Source organism: Aethalodelphis obliquidens, unplaced genomic scaffold, assembly GCF_003676395.1.
Source record: "Aethalodelphis obliquidens isolate GAN/ISIS:26980383/991018 unplaced genomic scaffold, ASM367639v1 scaffold19, whole genome shotgun sequence".
Classification (NCBI taxonomy): Eukaryota; Metazoa; Chordata; class Mammalia; order Artiodactyla; family Delphinidae; genus Aethalodelphis; species Aethalodelphis obliquidens.
In genome coordinates, this window is record NW_020837963.1 from 7,080,373 (window position 1) to 7,098,220 (window position 17,848).

General features: G+C 44.7%; 1 protein-coding gene across 1 annotated transcript in view; it reads right to left on the reverse strand.

The window, feature by feature from the left end:
- Nucleotides 1-7,363: 7,363 nt before the first annotated feature.
- The window catches only part of MRO (maestro), a 50,968-nt gene continuing 40,483 nt past the window's right edge, over nt 7,364-17,848 (reverse strand). The window contains 6 exon segments of the mRNA XM_027118859.1: nt 7,364-7,944; nt 8,329-8,436; nt 9,287-9,442; nt 11,944-12,126; nt 13,192-13,338; nt 14,619-14,721. Of these exon segments, the coding sequence (XP_026974660.1) occupies nt 7,891-7,944; nt 8,329-8,436; nt 9,287-9,442; nt 11,944-12,126; nt 13,192-13,338; nt 14,619-14,717 (747 nt within the window). The 5' untranslated portion in view covers nt 14,718-14,721 and the 3' untranslated portion in view covers nt 7,364-7,890.

Sequence of the window (17,848 nt, forward strand, 5' to 3'; positions counted from 1 at the left end):
ATTCGTTTGCTAAGGTTGTAAGATGAGCTCACTAGTGACTTAATTTAACCCAGCGTTCTTCACACGGTATGGATTTTATTGCTGGTCAGAAAATCCCCAATTCCTGGGTTCGTTTTTCTCAGGCTTATAAGGGTCTAATAAATAAACTGTCACTCTAGCAGCTTTAAATCTAAACAGATTGAAACTTTTATTTTTCCTTAACAGAGTCATAAATGTTTTGAGTTAAATTTGATCCCAATATTCGAGTGATCCAAAAGAAAATCGCCATGATTTCTGAACATTACTCTTCCTATCATATAGAAAAGGTTTGGGTGTAACTAAACTGTACAAAATAGATCCGTGTTGAACTTGTAAATGGAATCCCATTTCACAGAGTAACAGGGGTACTTGTTATCTGGCAAAGCATGTTGATGTAAAGCCATGTAGTGTACCTAATTTTACTGTTTTTATATTTTTAAGATTTTTATATATGGATTTTTTTTGGGGGGGTCTGCGTCAGGTCTTAGTTGCAGCTCGTGGGCTTCTCTCTAGTTGTCGTGTGTGGGCTCCAGAGCTCACAGGCTCTCTAGTTGCAGCACACAGTCTCTCTAGTTGTGGCTTGCGGGCTCCAGAACACGTGGGCTCAGTAGTTGCAGCACGCGGGCTTAGTTGCCCCATGGCATGCGGGATCTTAGTTCCCCGACCAGAGATCGAACCTGCTTCCCCTGTATTGGAAGGCGGATTCTTAACCACTGGACCACCACGGAAGTCCCGATTGTTTGTTATTTTTATATAGAAACCTGTGTTAATATTGTATTTCATTCTTTCCACCGCTTTTCCTTGTATAAATAGGCTACAATAATGAGTGGCTACCATGTAAATAACACCTCATCTTGGGGTAACATTTTACAGTTTACACAGACTATCTCATTTGATCATCAGAATATCTTGTGTGGTGAGTTTTCCTCCCACTTCACAGATGAAGGAACGGAGGCTCTCAGAGATTATGTGACTTGCTGAAGGCAATAAGCCAGTAGGTGACAAAGTCAGGGTGCAGGTCTTCTGTTGCCAAGTCCTGTGTCCTTCCAGTGCACATGATGTCACATTTGGGAATCAAGTTTCTCTCTTTCTCCAGGGAGGCTATATCTGCTGATGCAGTCAATATAAGCACGTGGAAAGCTTCGGACTTCTGGTCATATTTTTGCTCTGGCAGTGGCCTGTGCCTCTAGTAGCATGGGTTAAGAAATGACATTTTAACTCTCTGATCTACATTTCTGAAAAACACTTCTTCTTGCAGGGAGACATTTGGGCCATTTCCTGGTTAACATTTGCAAAGTGCCCCAGGAAACTCATTAGCTTGAAAGGAACATGATTACAGCAGTCACATTTGGAAACAGAAGGTAAGGCGTTAATTATTAACAAGAGATCACTCCCAAGATACAGCACAGAATGATTAACAGAGCTGTTAGGACGGAATGAAGAGAGCCCTTGAAGCTATCTCTGGAGGAAGAAAAGACACAAGAAAAGGCCCACCTCCTGCTCTGAGCAGTCACAGCACCTCAGCAAGAGCCCAGTGGAAAAGAACAACTTGCTCTTCTTATTCAGTTACGATTCTTTCTTATTAAGATGCATTAAGCCGTTCCAACACCTACAAGGTGACAGATTCAGGCTAGGTTGAGGCACCAGCATTTGCAATTCAATAAGCTCAACCGTCTTCACTGAATATGGGTGGTGGGCCAGGCTCAAAGCTACAGTCTTGGGGGCCTCGTGAGCAGCAGGATGCACAGCTACCCCTGGGGCTCCAGTCATTCATTGGGGAGAATTGGGATGAGACTCACACCCCCATACTCCAGGCCAGAGTGGGCCTTGCTGAAGACCTGGGTGCCTTCAGAAAGAGAAGGAACAATATCTGGAGAGCTGGTTGCAGGTGAGGAGCAAAATTACCTAGAGTTTCCAGAGCACCTTCTATAAGCCAGATTTGTTACCGAGTCCAAGCTCACTCTGCTTGCTGCACGACAGGCCAATAAACCGGAAGACGAGGTGTTGAGGCCAGGAATAGCGACCCTATTCGGAAAGCTAGGCATCTGAGAAGATGGCAGACTAATATCCTAGAGTACCATCTTATCAAGGTATGGATGCCAGTTTCCTTTATAGAACAGAGAGGGGGAGGAGGTGAGGAAGTGAAGGGAAAAGGCCATTAGTCTTGCAAAATATCTCTTGGCTTGGCCAGCATCAGGGAGGGGATGTGTTAATTTCTTCTTTTCTGCAGCCACTCACAGGTGGGCACTGTCAGAAAGTCTCCCTGTGAGCTGAACAAAGGCACTTTAGTTTAACATTCAGGCAGACGGGCAGGGTTCCCCTAGGCATGACATTATTTATGCCAACCGCTATAGACAACATCATTTTAGTGATTATGGTAACAAAAAGTAACAGAGAGCAAAGGTTAAATGTAAAAGAAACAGATCCAACATGGAGTCAGATTTTGTTCTTCCCTGTTACACAAGCACTGTGTGAAGTGCTCAGTGTTATTTAATTGAATATTTGTAGCACAGCAACTCTTTGAGTTGAGTTATTGTGTCCATTTCAGAGATCAGCAAACTGAGGCTTGTTGCCCTGGCTTACCCAGAGTCACATGGGTAAGTGGCAGAGCCAGATTCACACTGGGAGGAGGGGCAGGAGGGTGGCTAATTCCAGGCCCCATCCTCCCAACTGCTTTGTTCTCCCTCAGAAGAAGAAGGGCATTTGGAATCAGCCCAGGGAATGGTGGGTGGAAACAAGGACATGGAGGGTGAAGTATTCAGGAAGTAGGAATTTAAGAAGAGCCAAGGGAAATTAGAGGTTGCTGTCTCTGAAGAGTCTTATATGTCAGGCTTGGAAGTCTGTGCTTAACTTGGTAAATAACAGGGGCCTTTGAATATCAAACCATCTCTCCTCAGTAAATTGGGATGTATTGGGTTTATCTAGAACCCAAGGATTTTCTAAGAACATTTAACACATAAATAAATATAGAAACAAGAGACTTATTCTCCTATGGTCAGACTGGAAGAATGTAAATTCAGTATCATCAATACCCTGATAATTACCCATAAGCCCTTTCACTTGTCAACAAGTTATGTCATCAACAAGTTAAGACAAAAATGCCACGAAAGGGGACTTCCCCAGTGGTCCAGCAGTAAAAAAATCTGCCTTCTAATACAGGGGATGCAGGTTTGATCCCTGGTCAGAGAACAAAGATCCCACATGCCGTGGGGCAACTAAGTCCCTGCTCCACAACTACTGAGCTTGTGCACCTCAACTAGAGCCCGCGTGCCTCAAACTACAGAGCCCATGCGCTCTGGAGCCCCTGCACCACAACCAGAGAGAGAAAACCCGCATGCCACAACTAGAGAGAAGCCTGAGCACCACAATGAAGAGACTGCACGCCGCAACCAAAGATCCCGCATGCCTCAACAAAGATCCCGTGTGCAGCAACTAAGACCCAACGCAGCCAAAAAATAAAGAAAAAAAATGCCCCAAAAGGACAAAGGCAAACACATACTACTTGAGAGTGAACAATAACCATCCCAAGCTTTCCAAACTATATCGCTTTACACACCAATAGGCATTTAATTTTGACCTTTAATTTTAAAAGAGCATTTTGGCATGTGTTTTATGATTGTAAAAGTAATACATGCTTATTGCAGAAAACTTGGAAAATATAGAAGAGCAGAAATATGTGTCTGCCTTTTTACCAACACTACCTGCTGGCTCTCCTACTCGGCTGCCCATTCCTCTTCACAAACCACACTCTAGTGCTCTTATAACATGTAAAGCATTCCCTCAATTACTCTCCAGGATTCTGTTCACACCGATGACCAGTACTGATCACACTTGTTAGGTCCTCAACTTCCTTCTGTGTCTTTTTCTCTCCCTTCTCCTTTCCCTTTAAAAAGACCGATTTCATGAGAGACTTGAAAGCAGGGACCAAGTTTTATGCACACCCCTCCCTGACCACTTAGCATGGTAGCACTTGAACTTTCCTTTCTCTTTCATTCATTCAACTGTCCTGTGTCTAGTGTTTCAAAGTAAGAAATGTCAAAGCATTGTCTTTAGGTTGGCATTCAAATTAAAAGGCATCTCATGGGGGAAGAAAAACTTTAAATACATAAGCATAAAAGTAACCTGTAAATCGGTTATAAGGAGAGAAATGATCACCCTCACTTGTCAAAACGGGCTCCTCCCAAGGGACAATAGCTTCAGATGACTTTCTGGCTTTTCCCCCAATCAACATTCATTTACTAGCACCTACTGAGCACCTTTGAGGTCATATAGGAGATACAAAAATATACAAGATGGGGCACAACCTTTAGCAGCTTCAGTCTAACAGAGGGGGAAAAGACCTGTAGGTTAAAAAACTTTCAAATGAGGTAAAACATGTTAAGTGGCAGAAGATTGCTAGAATATTCTGAGCATTCCGAGATACGAGTTCTTCCCTGATTGAGGGGATCAGGCATTTGACCCAGGTCTTGGAGTAGGGACAAGAAATACACGCGAGATGTGCGTGTGTGTACGTGTGAGTGTGCCTGGGTGTGGGAGTGAAGGGATTCGAAGCAGAAAGTACAGACTGAGCAAAGGCAGGGAACCTAAGAGACCCAGCAGTGTTTAGGGAAGAGATGGGCCAAACTTCACTGAAGCAAAGAGAGTAACAGAAGAAAAAGCTGGAAAGGAAGCATGTGAGCCCGTGGCTGAGAGCCCAGAATGGCAAACTAATGTTTGGACTCTATTCCCACTAGTTTGGAACTATTCAATCATTTAGCAAATGTTTCCTTATCATCTGCTATGTGCTGGGTGCTGGGATAGATACAGTGAGATACGGAAATAAAAACAAGGCATGGGCCCTTGCTCTCCATGTTGACATTCCCTGACGACATAACTTTCTAGAAGTATAAACTCAAAGAGAACTTATTAAGAGCAAAACAAAACTGGCCAAAAGACAACACTAGTGACGAGGAATTTTTTTTTTTTTTTGGTTACTTATTGCTGAGTGACAAACTATCCCAAAAGTTAGTGACTTAAAATAACACTCACTTGACTACTTACTCACAATTCTGCAATTTGGGATGGGCTTGATGGAGACAGCTGGTCTCTTCCACAGGATGACAGGTGGAGTAGCTTGAACGACTGGGGTCTGGCTGGAACGGCCAACTTGTGTCATATGTCTGGGTCTCAGACCTCACCATGGGTTGGTGTTGGGCTGCACCCCGCAGGCCTGCAAGCCTTGTAGTTGCCCAGCCTTGAGGCCAAAGAAAGAGCCTGGAGACAGCGGCGGGGACGTTTATTGGACAGGGGGATCTTACACAAAGGGTCCTGGAGCAACACCCCACCATGTGCGGCAGACTCCAGGCAGGACATGCCAGCAGTCTTGCTACTCAGGGGAGAAGGAGGCTACTATTTATAGGCGGAATTGACATCAGGTGGGCTCATTGGTTACCAGGGGCTAATTAAGCCCTATAATTAAGAGGATTGGATAGTCGTGTGAGTGAAGCAGGGTCTGGCCGAGCAGGGCATGTACAGAGAGCAAGAGAAGAGCCATCCTGAGTGGCTGAACCGTATAGTTGGGTTCCTCAGTTCTCCTCCACGTGGCATCTCTGGGTGGTTCGCTTGGTCTTCCTTCCAAAATGGAGACTTCAGACATTCTTCTTCATTTCTGGTAGTCTGGCTTCTTACATGGCAGCTGGCTTAACCCAGACTGCAAAAGAGGAAGCTGTTGGGCTCTTAAAGCATAGCCTAGAAGTAGCACATGGTGCTTCCAGAACATGCTAATGGTTAAAGCAGGTCCCAAGCCAGCCCAGATCTGAGGGGAGAGATTTACACAAGGACATGAGTATCAGGAGGCATGATTCATTGGAGGCCACCAAAGCAACAGTCTACCACACGTCTTAAAGTCAAATAATTCAACAGCGTCTTCCACAATTTTAATCAACTGAGGGGCATTCAGTGCACAGGTGTTTGTACTCTAGGGCATGTAACCTGCCTGCCCCACTCTACCCCTACCTTTTTGAATGCTGGCAGAATGCAGTCATTTCTCACACCACTTACTGATCACTTACTAGAACTGCATCAGATTCTAGAACAAACCAACCTTGCAACATAGTTTCAAACAGGCCAACATCTAGGAAGGAAGAGGGCTGTTAGCTCAGAAGCATCTTACCAGCTCATTCCTGAGCCTGGGTCACTACCAAGAGCTCCTGGTCAAGTACCCAAGCTTCAAAACAGGAAGAAAGAAACCCCATTCATGTCTGGCTCCAAGTGCCCCTTCGGCCACCTCCCACATCCCGTCTCTTCTAGGACACACCTCGCCCCTCATCTGTGTTACATGGTCCTGTCTCTGGAGAGCTACAGCAGAAACACTGAGCTCCTCGCTCTCAAACTGACATTAAGATCCCTCTGTAGCATGTGTGACCTTCTTGTGTTTTCCATTTTCAATACTGGACATAGTTGTTCCAGGTATGAGCCAAACGCCAAGTTCAGTGGTAGTAACAGGATTTCCGGGAGAAGCTTGGGTAGCAATCTGGTTGGAGGGAAGGTGAGAGGGACTATGAGAGATTTCTTGAAACTTTTTATAAGAGTAATGTGACCCTACTTATAACTAGGATTGATCACCCCAAAATTGACATAAGAGCCGAGACATGATTAATAAAAATATACACTTAGCTCACAAATTAAATAAAAATGTGTACTTGGTACATACAAAAGCGAAAGTTAGTTAACTGAGTCAAACAGAAGAGCAGAAGTGGCGGGTGTTTAAAATTTCTTTTATTTTTTTACATTTTTAACCATCCGTCAATTATTCCATAACAAGGCAGTATCACACGATGACTGAACGTAGGCTCCAGAAATCAGGGTTTGAATTCCAGCTCCATCAATTACTGGTCATCTTGGTCAATTTCCCTGTGCCTTAGTTTTCTCACCTAAACAATGAGGGTAGTAATAGTACATTTCTCACAGCTTGCTGTATTAAGTAATACTCGCAAAGCGCTTAGAGAGTGCCCAGTAAACTACAAACATTCTTAATGTATGTTATTCATTATTATTATTCCACACATTACCACTAACTTGAGGTTTTTCAACACATGTTCATCGATTTTTTTTCTCTTTATTAATTCTTGTTTGGAATGATCTTGGAGGCACTGACTGTTGAAGATGATGAGAAGCCAATGATCCCCCTCCACACCAATGTCTTGGTACCTTGGCCAACTTTAAATAGGTCTCGCCAAGAAAAGGTGTTGGGCTTCCCTGGTGGCACAGTGGTTGAGAGTCCGCCTGCCGATGCAGGGGACACGGGTTCGTGCCCCAGTCCGGGAAGATCCCACATGCCGCAGAGCAGCTGGGCCTGTGAGCCATGGCCACTGAGTCTGAGCCTCCGGAGCCTGTGCTCCGCGATGGGAGAGGCCACAACAGTGAGAGGCCGGAGTACCGCAAAAAAAAAAAAAAAAAAAAAGGTATTAATAGCAAATGCCAAAGTATCAATAGCAGATTAAAAAAAAACAAACACTTCAGGTAGCAGTTATTCTCCTAAGCCTTAGAAATTAAAAGTAAAATTAAAAATAAAAATTGGTGACAGAGATATCCTTAAGAAGAAAATAGCTGAGAAATAAGCACTGAATCTACATATACTTTAAATGTTTTAAAGCATGCACCTTCTCATCAAATTTCTGTGGGGAGAAAATGAGACATATAAAAGCTATTTAGAATGTACTTTGGGTGTAATTATACAATTCCACAGTATTATTTTTTGCCATCAATTGCTCTCCCAACACCCCCTTTTCTATCATAATCACAAGAAGCAGCAGAAGTATCCAAAGAGTTAAAAGGGGGAATATCAGCCCCCAGCAATGTGTTCACTGGAACCATTTCCCTGCTGCTCTGTGTTTACAGGATTTTGTTTGCATAGAAGAACTGCAGGAGCTCTGGATGATAGTGGCTCTGAAAGAAATTGGCAAAGGGACACGTGAGGAAGGAAGTCAGTAAACCTCCTTGACTCTAGAACGAGCAGACAGTTGTCAAAGGCAGAGCATGAGGATAAACAATCTTCAGATTCTCAGCGGAGGAGGCATCATTATCCAAATGATGATCTAAACAGCCAATATATTTCACCCAACGATCTAAGCTGGAACTGCCAATATATTTTATGCATAATCCTCTGGGTGTTTTGCCATTTACATCGCATTATGGGTCAATTACAGTTGAAACATACTTGGTCTGAGTCGTTTTAAGGGGGTAACTCCCTGATGTGCCCAGCCACCTTCTGCATTAACACTGGGAGGGCAAGGAACCTGGGAGAACCTCTCCTGCCCTTTGCTCACTCACCAGCTGCCGGCAGAGTTTAGGGTTCCTTTGGTCCTCTTCACTCTGGAAGCTGTAGTCCTTCCTTTGTCTCAGATACGGAGAACAGGCTCGAAAAGTTGTTTTGCAAGCCTGAGAGAAATAATATTACCATCTTATTGTCAGAAATGTTAGAGAGTTTTATAATCCCAAGCAAGGAAAAGTGTTGCACCCAATCTGTGGTCTGGGGGCCACTAAGAGTGAAAGTAACTTCCAGGAAGTTTGAAAACTTGAATCTTAAAGGATTTATGCTTATAAAACGACCATGTCTATACTTTGGGGCTGGTGGGGAGGGCAAAGCTTTACACTTTATCACAGCCCTTATTGTCTCATCAAAAGTAGTGCTGGATTCCTAAATTCAATCTCAACCTTTCTCTCCCTCTCTCTCTCGCCCTCCCTCATGCGTGACCTTAAAGAAGGCAGGTGATTTGGTGGAAACTTTGCTCCTGGTGGTTTTGAAACACTCACCTGCTCCAAAGCAGCCCTGAGGTTGATCCAACCTGGTTAGGACACATTTTCTCCAAGAATAACACAAAAGCTTCATAGGAAACTAAGAAGCCAAGGGTGGGAAATCTGTACCAGGTGCAGTGACAAAAGCTAACTGATATGAATAAATCTCCTCTGATGGGAGGTGGTGCCCCACGGAGCAAGCAGCACCTCCCTGCCCCCACCCCACCATTAACCTGAGTGTATCTGGCATTTGACAGGTGCTGGGACCGGGCAAGTGGGGCAAGAGCAAATGGAAAACAACACTCCTGCTCAGAGAGAGATTAGCCATCGACGAGGCACTTTCTCCAGGATTCACATGGATACGCGGCTGAGTGTCCGTAACTGAACTGGCAGGAACTGAGGGCCTGGCATCTCCACGCGGCAGGGCTGCATTCCAACTCCCTTGAGGAATGGCATTGAGGTTTCATGCTGCTGGCTAGAGTCACGGACTCACCTTGGCAACCTGGGGATTCCTATCCTGTAAATGGCTCAGGAGAGAATCCTAAGTCGGCTTCACCTGACGGGTGAAAAATCTCTTCCACTTCCGCCCAGCAAAGGCAGCCAGTTGCCCAAACAAGACAAAGGCCGAGTATCTCAGGCTGTCATTCTCCTGTGGGTGCCCCGCGAACAGAACAAGAAACCTCGGGTCAATGCCAAAAGGCAGCTGCATCAGAGAACAGCACAGCCCTGGTCCCTTGCTGCATGTTACAGGTGGGACATCAGATCCAGTCTATGGCACTCAGCCAGCCGGGCTCCGGGACAGAGCGGAGACGGGCTGAGTCTTCAGTGAACCTCTTCTTCAGCAGACGAGAGGGTTAGACTGGGGGCTCACTGGTGCTACTTCCAGCTTCCCAGCTTTTTTCTTCATTAACATTTTGGAGATTGATTATATTTACTTGGTTCGAAATTCAAAATAACCAAAAAGGTTTATAAAAAAGTAAGTCTCCCTTCCTACACCTCTCCACCCGCCACCAAATTTCCCTCCCCACAAAGTCATAAATTTTGTGTGATTCCTCCAAAAAATAAAGAAGAAAAAAATGAAATATATATTACATAGCCCTTTCCCACATTTTTAAACCAATGGATGTGGACCATCCCACTGTTATACACCTTGATTTTTCACCATTCTCTCTTGGAGCTCTTTCCACGTCAATACGTAAAGGGATTTTTTTGGGCTGCACCCTAATTCATTCGACCCATCCCCTGCTTACTACTTCCAGCATGTTTGCCAGGCCATCTCTCTTTACCCTGGTCTGAGTTTCTCCCACCTGCAGCAGAAATAACAATTCTGTTTCTTCCCTGACGCCCTGCCAGCTCTCCCTGCTTTGGGTCTGATTCGCTGGTTTGTCCCTGACTGCAAGTCAGTGGCTTCGGCCCTTCCTCCCTCTCCCAGGGGAGCTGTCTGGTCCGAGTATCTCCCTGCCCAGTTAGGGAGACAGAGGCTCAGGGCATTTCAGTGATTCACCTAGAGTCACACCATCAGGGAACAGCGAACCAGGGTAGCAACTCAGCCTCCTGACTCATGGTGAAGGGATTTTTATATCAGTGTTTCTTGATCTTGTCCAGCTCCAAGTGAACCAGAAGGGACTGGTCTGGGACAGTCCTCCTCACCTAGAAATGGGGGTCACAGACACTCAGCAAGAGTGGAGACCACTGATCATCTTCTGAAGTATTTAAAACAATTTTTTAGCACACATGACACATACAGAAACTGCTTTCGTGTTGCACTTTCTTCACTGTTCTACGTGTGTGTGTGTGTGTGTGTGTGTGTATGTGTTTAATTGTATGTGTTTAATTCAATTCAACTAGCACTTATTGAGACCTAACTCTACCTGAAGCATGACCCTAATGCTGTGAGATGTACAGAGATGTGTAAGGGGTTGCCTGTCCCCCTGGGAGTCTGACAATCATGTGATGGGGCACAGCCCAGGCAGGCAGCGAAGAACTCTATGACAGGGATACAAACTGTCAGAAACAGCTCCCCACGAGTATTCCCCGGTTTCACCATGACAAGGAGTTCCTGATCAAACACTACAGTCGACCTGGGTTTAAAAAATACTTGCATGGCAAACAAGCCCTGGCCATTAAGATGACGCCTCCAGAGAGATTTAGAGACGCTTGCCCGGAGATATCTGCTTATATGCCAGGGAGGTGGAGTAGAGACCTTCCTCTCCCAGCCCCAGAGAGGGCCGGTTTACATCCCAGAGCAAAGGCCTCTCTGCCTCTCTGAGCGGAAGGAGAGGCAAATGTCCCAGCAGCTCCTCTATATGCTCCAAGTTTTATAATTTCGAGGTTTCTCTTCCTCCCGTGAGTGGCAGGCACCTCGCTTTCGCTGGGTTACTCCCGGGGAATTAGGTGTTGGGAACTCACGCAAGACGCTCTGTGAGTAAATGCAAGTTCTCTGTCGCTCTGTTCCCCGTTCTAAAGGTCTTATCTTTCTCTGTGTGTGTGTGTGTGTGTGTGTGTCTGTGTGTGTGTGTGTGTGTGTATGTGTGTGTGTGTGTGTGTGTATAACTGGGATAAGCTAACTGATTAGCTTCTCAGTCCTCGCGTTTTCTGTATCTGTGCACTTTTTGCTCTACCTGCCTTGTCACCCAGCAGTTAAGAGTGCAGGCCCTGGGCAAAGGGCCTGGCTTCATATCCACTTACCGGCTCTGTGAACGGTGGGCAAGTTACCTAACCTTTCTAGGCCTTGGTTTCCTCCGCTATAAAGTGAAGATAACAGTGCCTGCCTCACAGGGTTATTGGGAAGATTAGATGAGACAATCCATGTAGATTGCCTAGCACTGTGCCTGGTACACAGTAAGGGTTCACTAAGTGCAAGCTACTCTTACTGTTACGTTTATAAGAGAGCATTGAGTACACATGAGCATCACCATCAGCAGTGTACATGTACTCACTGCTCCATGACAGTGAAAACTCCTTGCAGAGCGGTGATGAAATCCTACATGTCCTTATATGTCGTCCATAACCCCCAGCACGGTACCAATCTCTCAACAAGATTTCTTAATAAATAGTGAACAATAGAGGCCTTGTTTCCTGAGCAACACACCAACCAGGGCTCACATTTGACTTTAAGAACCTGGAATCATCCTGCGTTGTCTCACTTACATCATCTAACAAAGTCCTGGTCCGAAGGGTGATGTCTATGAAGAAGGAGCCAGAGCCTTTCCCCTGGATCCTGCCCAGCATGATGGTCAGGGTCTTCAGGTTCTCGTGGATGACTTCAGAACTCATGGGGTCATATAGTCCATGCACCAGCAGGTCCAGGACAATCATTTTATACTTTCTCACCTGTTACCAAGGTTTGGAAAGCATTAGCAGCACAGGAGTTGCTCCCCATGAGTTGAAAAGTATCTCCACTCCTAATCTTCCAATAACCCGGGACTTGGACTAAGAGGCCGTGGCTTTCTTCAGCACCTGCTGCCACAACTCTCAGCAAAGTACAAATGCTTCCGTTAAACCAACCCAAGAGCCCAATTCGGTCTTGGAAGGAGAGCAATCTGCAGCATGGCCTATGGGTAGGTGAGGCTGGGGAGGGCACGTCAAGGAGGGTGGTGGACCTGGACGATCCAGTGATCTGGGTGTACTGGGTACCTTTACAGGGGATAAGGCAAAATGGTCGCTTAAGTTTACAGATGCTGAAGGAAGAGGTGGGGAAAACATCTTTTACTAAACAAGCATTGATGATTAGAAAAATTAAATTCACTGGAGGGTGATGTCCAGCTGTGTGTTAATCCTACCTGCAGCTCTGTTTCCCAAGGCTGATGGTCCTGAGGTGTGATGACCCTAAGATGACCCCAAATGAGTCACGTGTGCCTTTGTACAATCTCCTTCCCTTGAGTGTGTAAGGAGCCAGTGACTTGCTTGTGGCCTCTCAAACATGACAGTGGTGACGGACATCATTCCCATGGTTCCCTTACATTATATGAGACTCCATCTAGCAGACAGGAGTGGGAGACACTCTCCCACTGGCCGTGAAGAAGTGAGCTGCCGTGTTGTGAGAGGGTGGCCTCAAGGAGCTGAGGGCGGCCACTCAGCAAGGAAATAAGGACCTTAGTCCTACAACTAGAAGGAAATGAATTCTTCCAACAGCCACATGAGCTTGGAAGATGACCCTGAACTTCAGAAAGGAATGCAGTCTGGCCCATACCTTCATGGCAGCCTTGCAAGACCTTGAGGAGGGGATGCAGCTAAGTGGTACCTGGACTCCTGACCCAAGGAAACTGTAAGATAATAAACGCCAGGCCCCTGATGGACTGTTACACAGCAGTAGACAACTAGTACATGAAGCCCCCCATCCCAGTGCTGAGGACTCCAGGCCGTGAGGGCTGGCCGAGTGCCCCCTGCCCTTCCTACCTTGTCCGGGGTCTCACAGGCCATAGTTCCTAGGCTTCTCATTGCCATATGACGCTTTTTAAAACTGGGGTCCCAGGCTCTCTCTGCCAAGTTGAAAGACACATTCTTCAGAGGCTCCTGCTTCTGGAGGCTCAGTTTCCAAGAGACCTGGGTGGCGAGTCAAAAATGTATTGATTTGGGAGTGTTCAGAGTCACACCCTACCCATCGCCAACCCTAATCCCTCCCTCTAAAGAAAATCCTGTGTTGCCCGCTCAATTTTAATCCTTATTTCTCCACCTAAAGACATCTGGTTTTTGCTGGGAATATATTAGTTTGATCTACATAACGAAGAAATGGATGGAGGAAGGGGAAAGGGGTGGAGAAAAAAAATGCAGAGCTAATGTTGAGGTAGGTTTGGGGGCATTATGGAGAGAGGTGTCTAGGCAGTTGTGGGTGTGACAGAGCTGAGAAAAGGGGGCTTTAGAAGTGTTGATGTGATCTGAGAATAGGGGTCCCTTAAAGAGGACAAGGTAAGCTGTGTTCCTCCTGTCGCAGAGATTCCTTGACCCTTCTCCCTCCCCCAGCCCTTCCCCATTTTTCTGCTCTACTTCGTAGCTAAAGCTTGAAAGACATGTCTATACTTGCTTTCTTCAGCTGCTCTCCTCCATTCTCCCTTGAACCTTCTGCAATCAGGTTGATGGCATCCATACCCCCTCCCCACCCCCTCTCCCCCAGTGTAGCTAAATCCCAGGGTCAATTCTCAGAGCTCACCTCACTCAGCCTCTCAACAGCATTTGACACAATTAGCAAAGCACATCTACAGGCATTTCAGGGCACCTGACGGATGTCCTACCTCAGAATGCGAGCATCTGAGCAATTAAGATTAGGAAAAGAAATGCATAAATAATGCAAATTGGAAGCGCTGTGTGGCTGATGCAGAAATCCGTACTTAAAGGACTAAACTCTAATTAACTTCAAGGCAAGAGATAGGTTTTTAGAGCATTTAACCCCTGATGCTAGGAAGGTCCTGGTGTTCTGCACATCACAGGACATACCAACATGTCCTGGGGTCAGAACCAAGATCCAGACAAGATCCAAGAACAAACCGCTTCCTCACCATCCTTATTAGTGGGTGGGGGCTGGAGAGGAGACCCACAGCCCTATTTGGTATTCAGGTGATTACCAAGTCTCATCTGTATTTCTGAATATTCACTGCAGTTCATTCTATATTTTTATCATTAAGTTCGCAGCAAGCTGAATTCTTCCCAACTCATCTTCTTGTTATCATATAAACATCCTATTTGTGTTTAAAGAGCTGTCATCAAACTTTTTTTCAGGAGAAGGAACCTCAGTAGAAGGAATGGAAGAAACCAAACGAAGGCAGAAGAGCAAGTACACATAGTGGCTGCTGAGCAGGGACATTTGTTCCTAATAATTTGTCTCAGACCTTGGAAAAGAAAGATATCACTGATGTCCTTTTCTTCTTGGGCTGGGCAGTGGGGATGCAAAGGGGCTGGTCCAGCATTCTTTTCTGTGTTTGGTCCATGGAACTAAAAAAAGAACAAATCATCATATGAGCCACAGACACTCTTTGAAGCCTCATCATTAACAAGCATCGTCACACAAAGCCCTGTGCCAGGGTGAGAATGTAAAGAAGCCGCATCCCTGAGGCCCCCTCAGGATGTCACCTTGGTGAGCAGATGGAACAGTCGCATCAAAAGATAAAGAGCAACACCAACATCACTGATCATCAGGGAAACGCAAACCAAAACCACAATGAGGGATCACCTCACACCTCTCAGAGTGCACTGTCGGTCAAAGACTGCAGTGGGTTAGGACTTATTTCTTGAGGAACTGAGTGGTGAGCAATGCTCTTTTTTTTATATATAGATCTTTATTGGAGTATAATTGCTTTACAGTGTTGTGTTAGTCGCTGCTGTATAACAAAGTGAATCAGCTATATGTATACATATATCCCCATATCCCCTCCCTCTTGAACCTCCCTCCCACCCTCCTTATTCCACCCCTCTAGGTGGTCACAAAGCACCGAGCTGATCTCCCTGTGCTATGCGGCTGCTTCCCACCAGCCAACTATTTTACATTCGGTAGTGTATATATGTCGATGCTACTCTCACTTCGCCCAGCTTTGCCCTCCCACCCCATGTCCTCAAGTCCATTTTCTACGTCTACCTCTTTATTCCTGCCCTGCAACTAGGTTCATCAGTATCATTTTTTTTTTTTAGATTCCATATCTGTATGCGTTAGCATATGGTATTTGTTTTTCTCTTTCTGACTTACTTCACTCTGTATGACAGACTCTAGGTCCATCACCTCACTACAAGTAACTCAATTTCATTTCTTTATATGGCTGAGTAATATTCCATTATATATATGTGCCACATCTTCTTTATCCATTCGTCTGTTGATGGACACTTAGGTTGCTTCCATGTCCTGGCTATTGTAAATAGTGCTGCAATGGACATTGTGGTACATGCCTCTTTTTGAATTATGGTTTTCTCAGGGTATATGCCCAGTAGTGGGATTGCTGGGTCATGTGGTAGTTCTATTTTTAGTTTTTTAAGGAACCTCCATACTGTTCTCCATAGTGGTTGTATCAATTTACATTCCCACCAACAGTGCAGGAGGGTTCCCTTTTCATCACACCCTTTCCAGCATTTATTGTTTCTAGATTTTTTGATAATGGCCATTCTGACTGGCATGAGGTGATACCTCATTGTAGCTTTGATTTGCATTTCTCTAATAATTAGTGATGTTGAGCAGCTTTTCATGTGCCTCTTGGCCATCCATATGTCTTCCTTGGTAAAATGTCTATTTAGGTCTTCCACTCATTTTTTAACTGTATTGTTTGTTTGTTTTTTTTGCTATTGAGCTCCATGAGCTGTTTGTATATTTTGGAGATTAATTCTTTGTCTGTTGTTTCATTTGCAAATATTTTCTCCCATTCTGAGGGTTGTCTTTTTGTCTTGCTTATGCTTTTCTTTGCTGTGCAAAAGCTTTTACATTTAATTAAGTCCCATTTATTTATTTTTGTTTTTATTTCTGTTACTCTAGGAGGTGGGTCAAAAAAGATCTTGCTGTGGTTTATGTCAAAGAGTGTTTCTTCCTATGTTTTCTTCTAAGAGTTTTATAGTGTCTGGTCTTACATTTAAGTCTTTAATCCATTTGGAGTTTACATTTGTGCATGGTGTTAGGTAGTGTTTTAATTTCATTCTTTTACATGTAGCTGTCCAGTTTTCCCAGCACCACTTATTGAAGAGGCTGTCTTTTCTCCATTGCATGTTCTTGCCTCCTTTGTCATAGATTAGGTGCCCATATGTGCGTGGGTTTATCTCTGGGCATTCTATCCTGTACCATTGATCTATATTTCTGTTTTTGTGCCAGTACCATACTGTCTTGATTACTGTAGCTTTGTAGTATAGTTTGAAGTCCAGGAGCCTGATTCCTCCAGCTCTGTTTTTCTTTCTCAAGAGACCCACAAAAACAAACCCAAAACAATTAAGAAAATGGTAATAGAAACACACATACCAATAATAACCTTGAATGTAAATGGATTAAATGCCCCAAACAAAACAGACTGGCTGAATGGATACAAAAACAAGACCCATGGGCTTCCCTGGTGGCACAGTGGTTGAGAGTCTGCCTGCCGATGCAGGGTACACGGGTTCATGCCCCCGTCCGGGAAGATCCCACATGCCGCGGAGCGGCTGGGCCCGTGAGCCATGACCGCTGAGCCTGTGCGTCTGGAGCCTGTGCTCCACAACGGGAGAGGCCACAACAGTGAGAGGCCCGCGTATCGCAAAAAAAACCAAAAAAAACCCACAAAAAACAAGACCCATATATATGCTGTCTACAAGAGATCCATTTCAGACCTACGGACACATACAGACTGAAAGTGAATGGATTAAAAAAGATATTCCATGCACCTGGAACTCAAAAGAAAGCTGGAGTAGCAATACTTGTATCAGATAAAATAGACTTTAAAATAAAGACCGTTACGAGAGATAAGGAGAGATACTACATAATGATCAAAGGATCAATCCAAGAAGAAGATATAACAATTATAAATGTTTATGCACCCAACATAGGAGCACCTCAATACATAAGGCAAATGCTTACAACCATGAAAGGAGAAATCGACAGTAACACAATAATAGTAGGGGCTTTAACACCCCATTTACACCCATGGACAATTCATTCAAACAGAAAATAAATAAGGAAACACAAGCTTTAAATGACACAATAGACCAGTTAGATCTAATTGATATTTATAGAACATCCCACCCAAAAGTGGCAGAATACACTTTCTTTCAAGTGCACATGGAACATTCTCCACGATAGATCACATCTTGGGTCACAAATCAAGCCTCAGAAAATTTAAGAAAATTGAAATCATATCAAGCATCTTTTCTGACCACAATGCTATGAGACTGGAAACCAATTACAGGAAAAAACCTGTAAAAAACACAAATACATGGAGGCTAAACAGTGTGCAACTAAAAAACCAAGAGATCACTGAAGAAATCAATGAAGAAATTTTTAAAAACATAGAAACAAATGACAGTGAAAACATGACAACCCAAAACCTATGGGACGAAGCAAAAGCAGTTCTAAGAAGGAAGTTTATAGCAATACAATCTCACCTCAAGAAACAAGAAA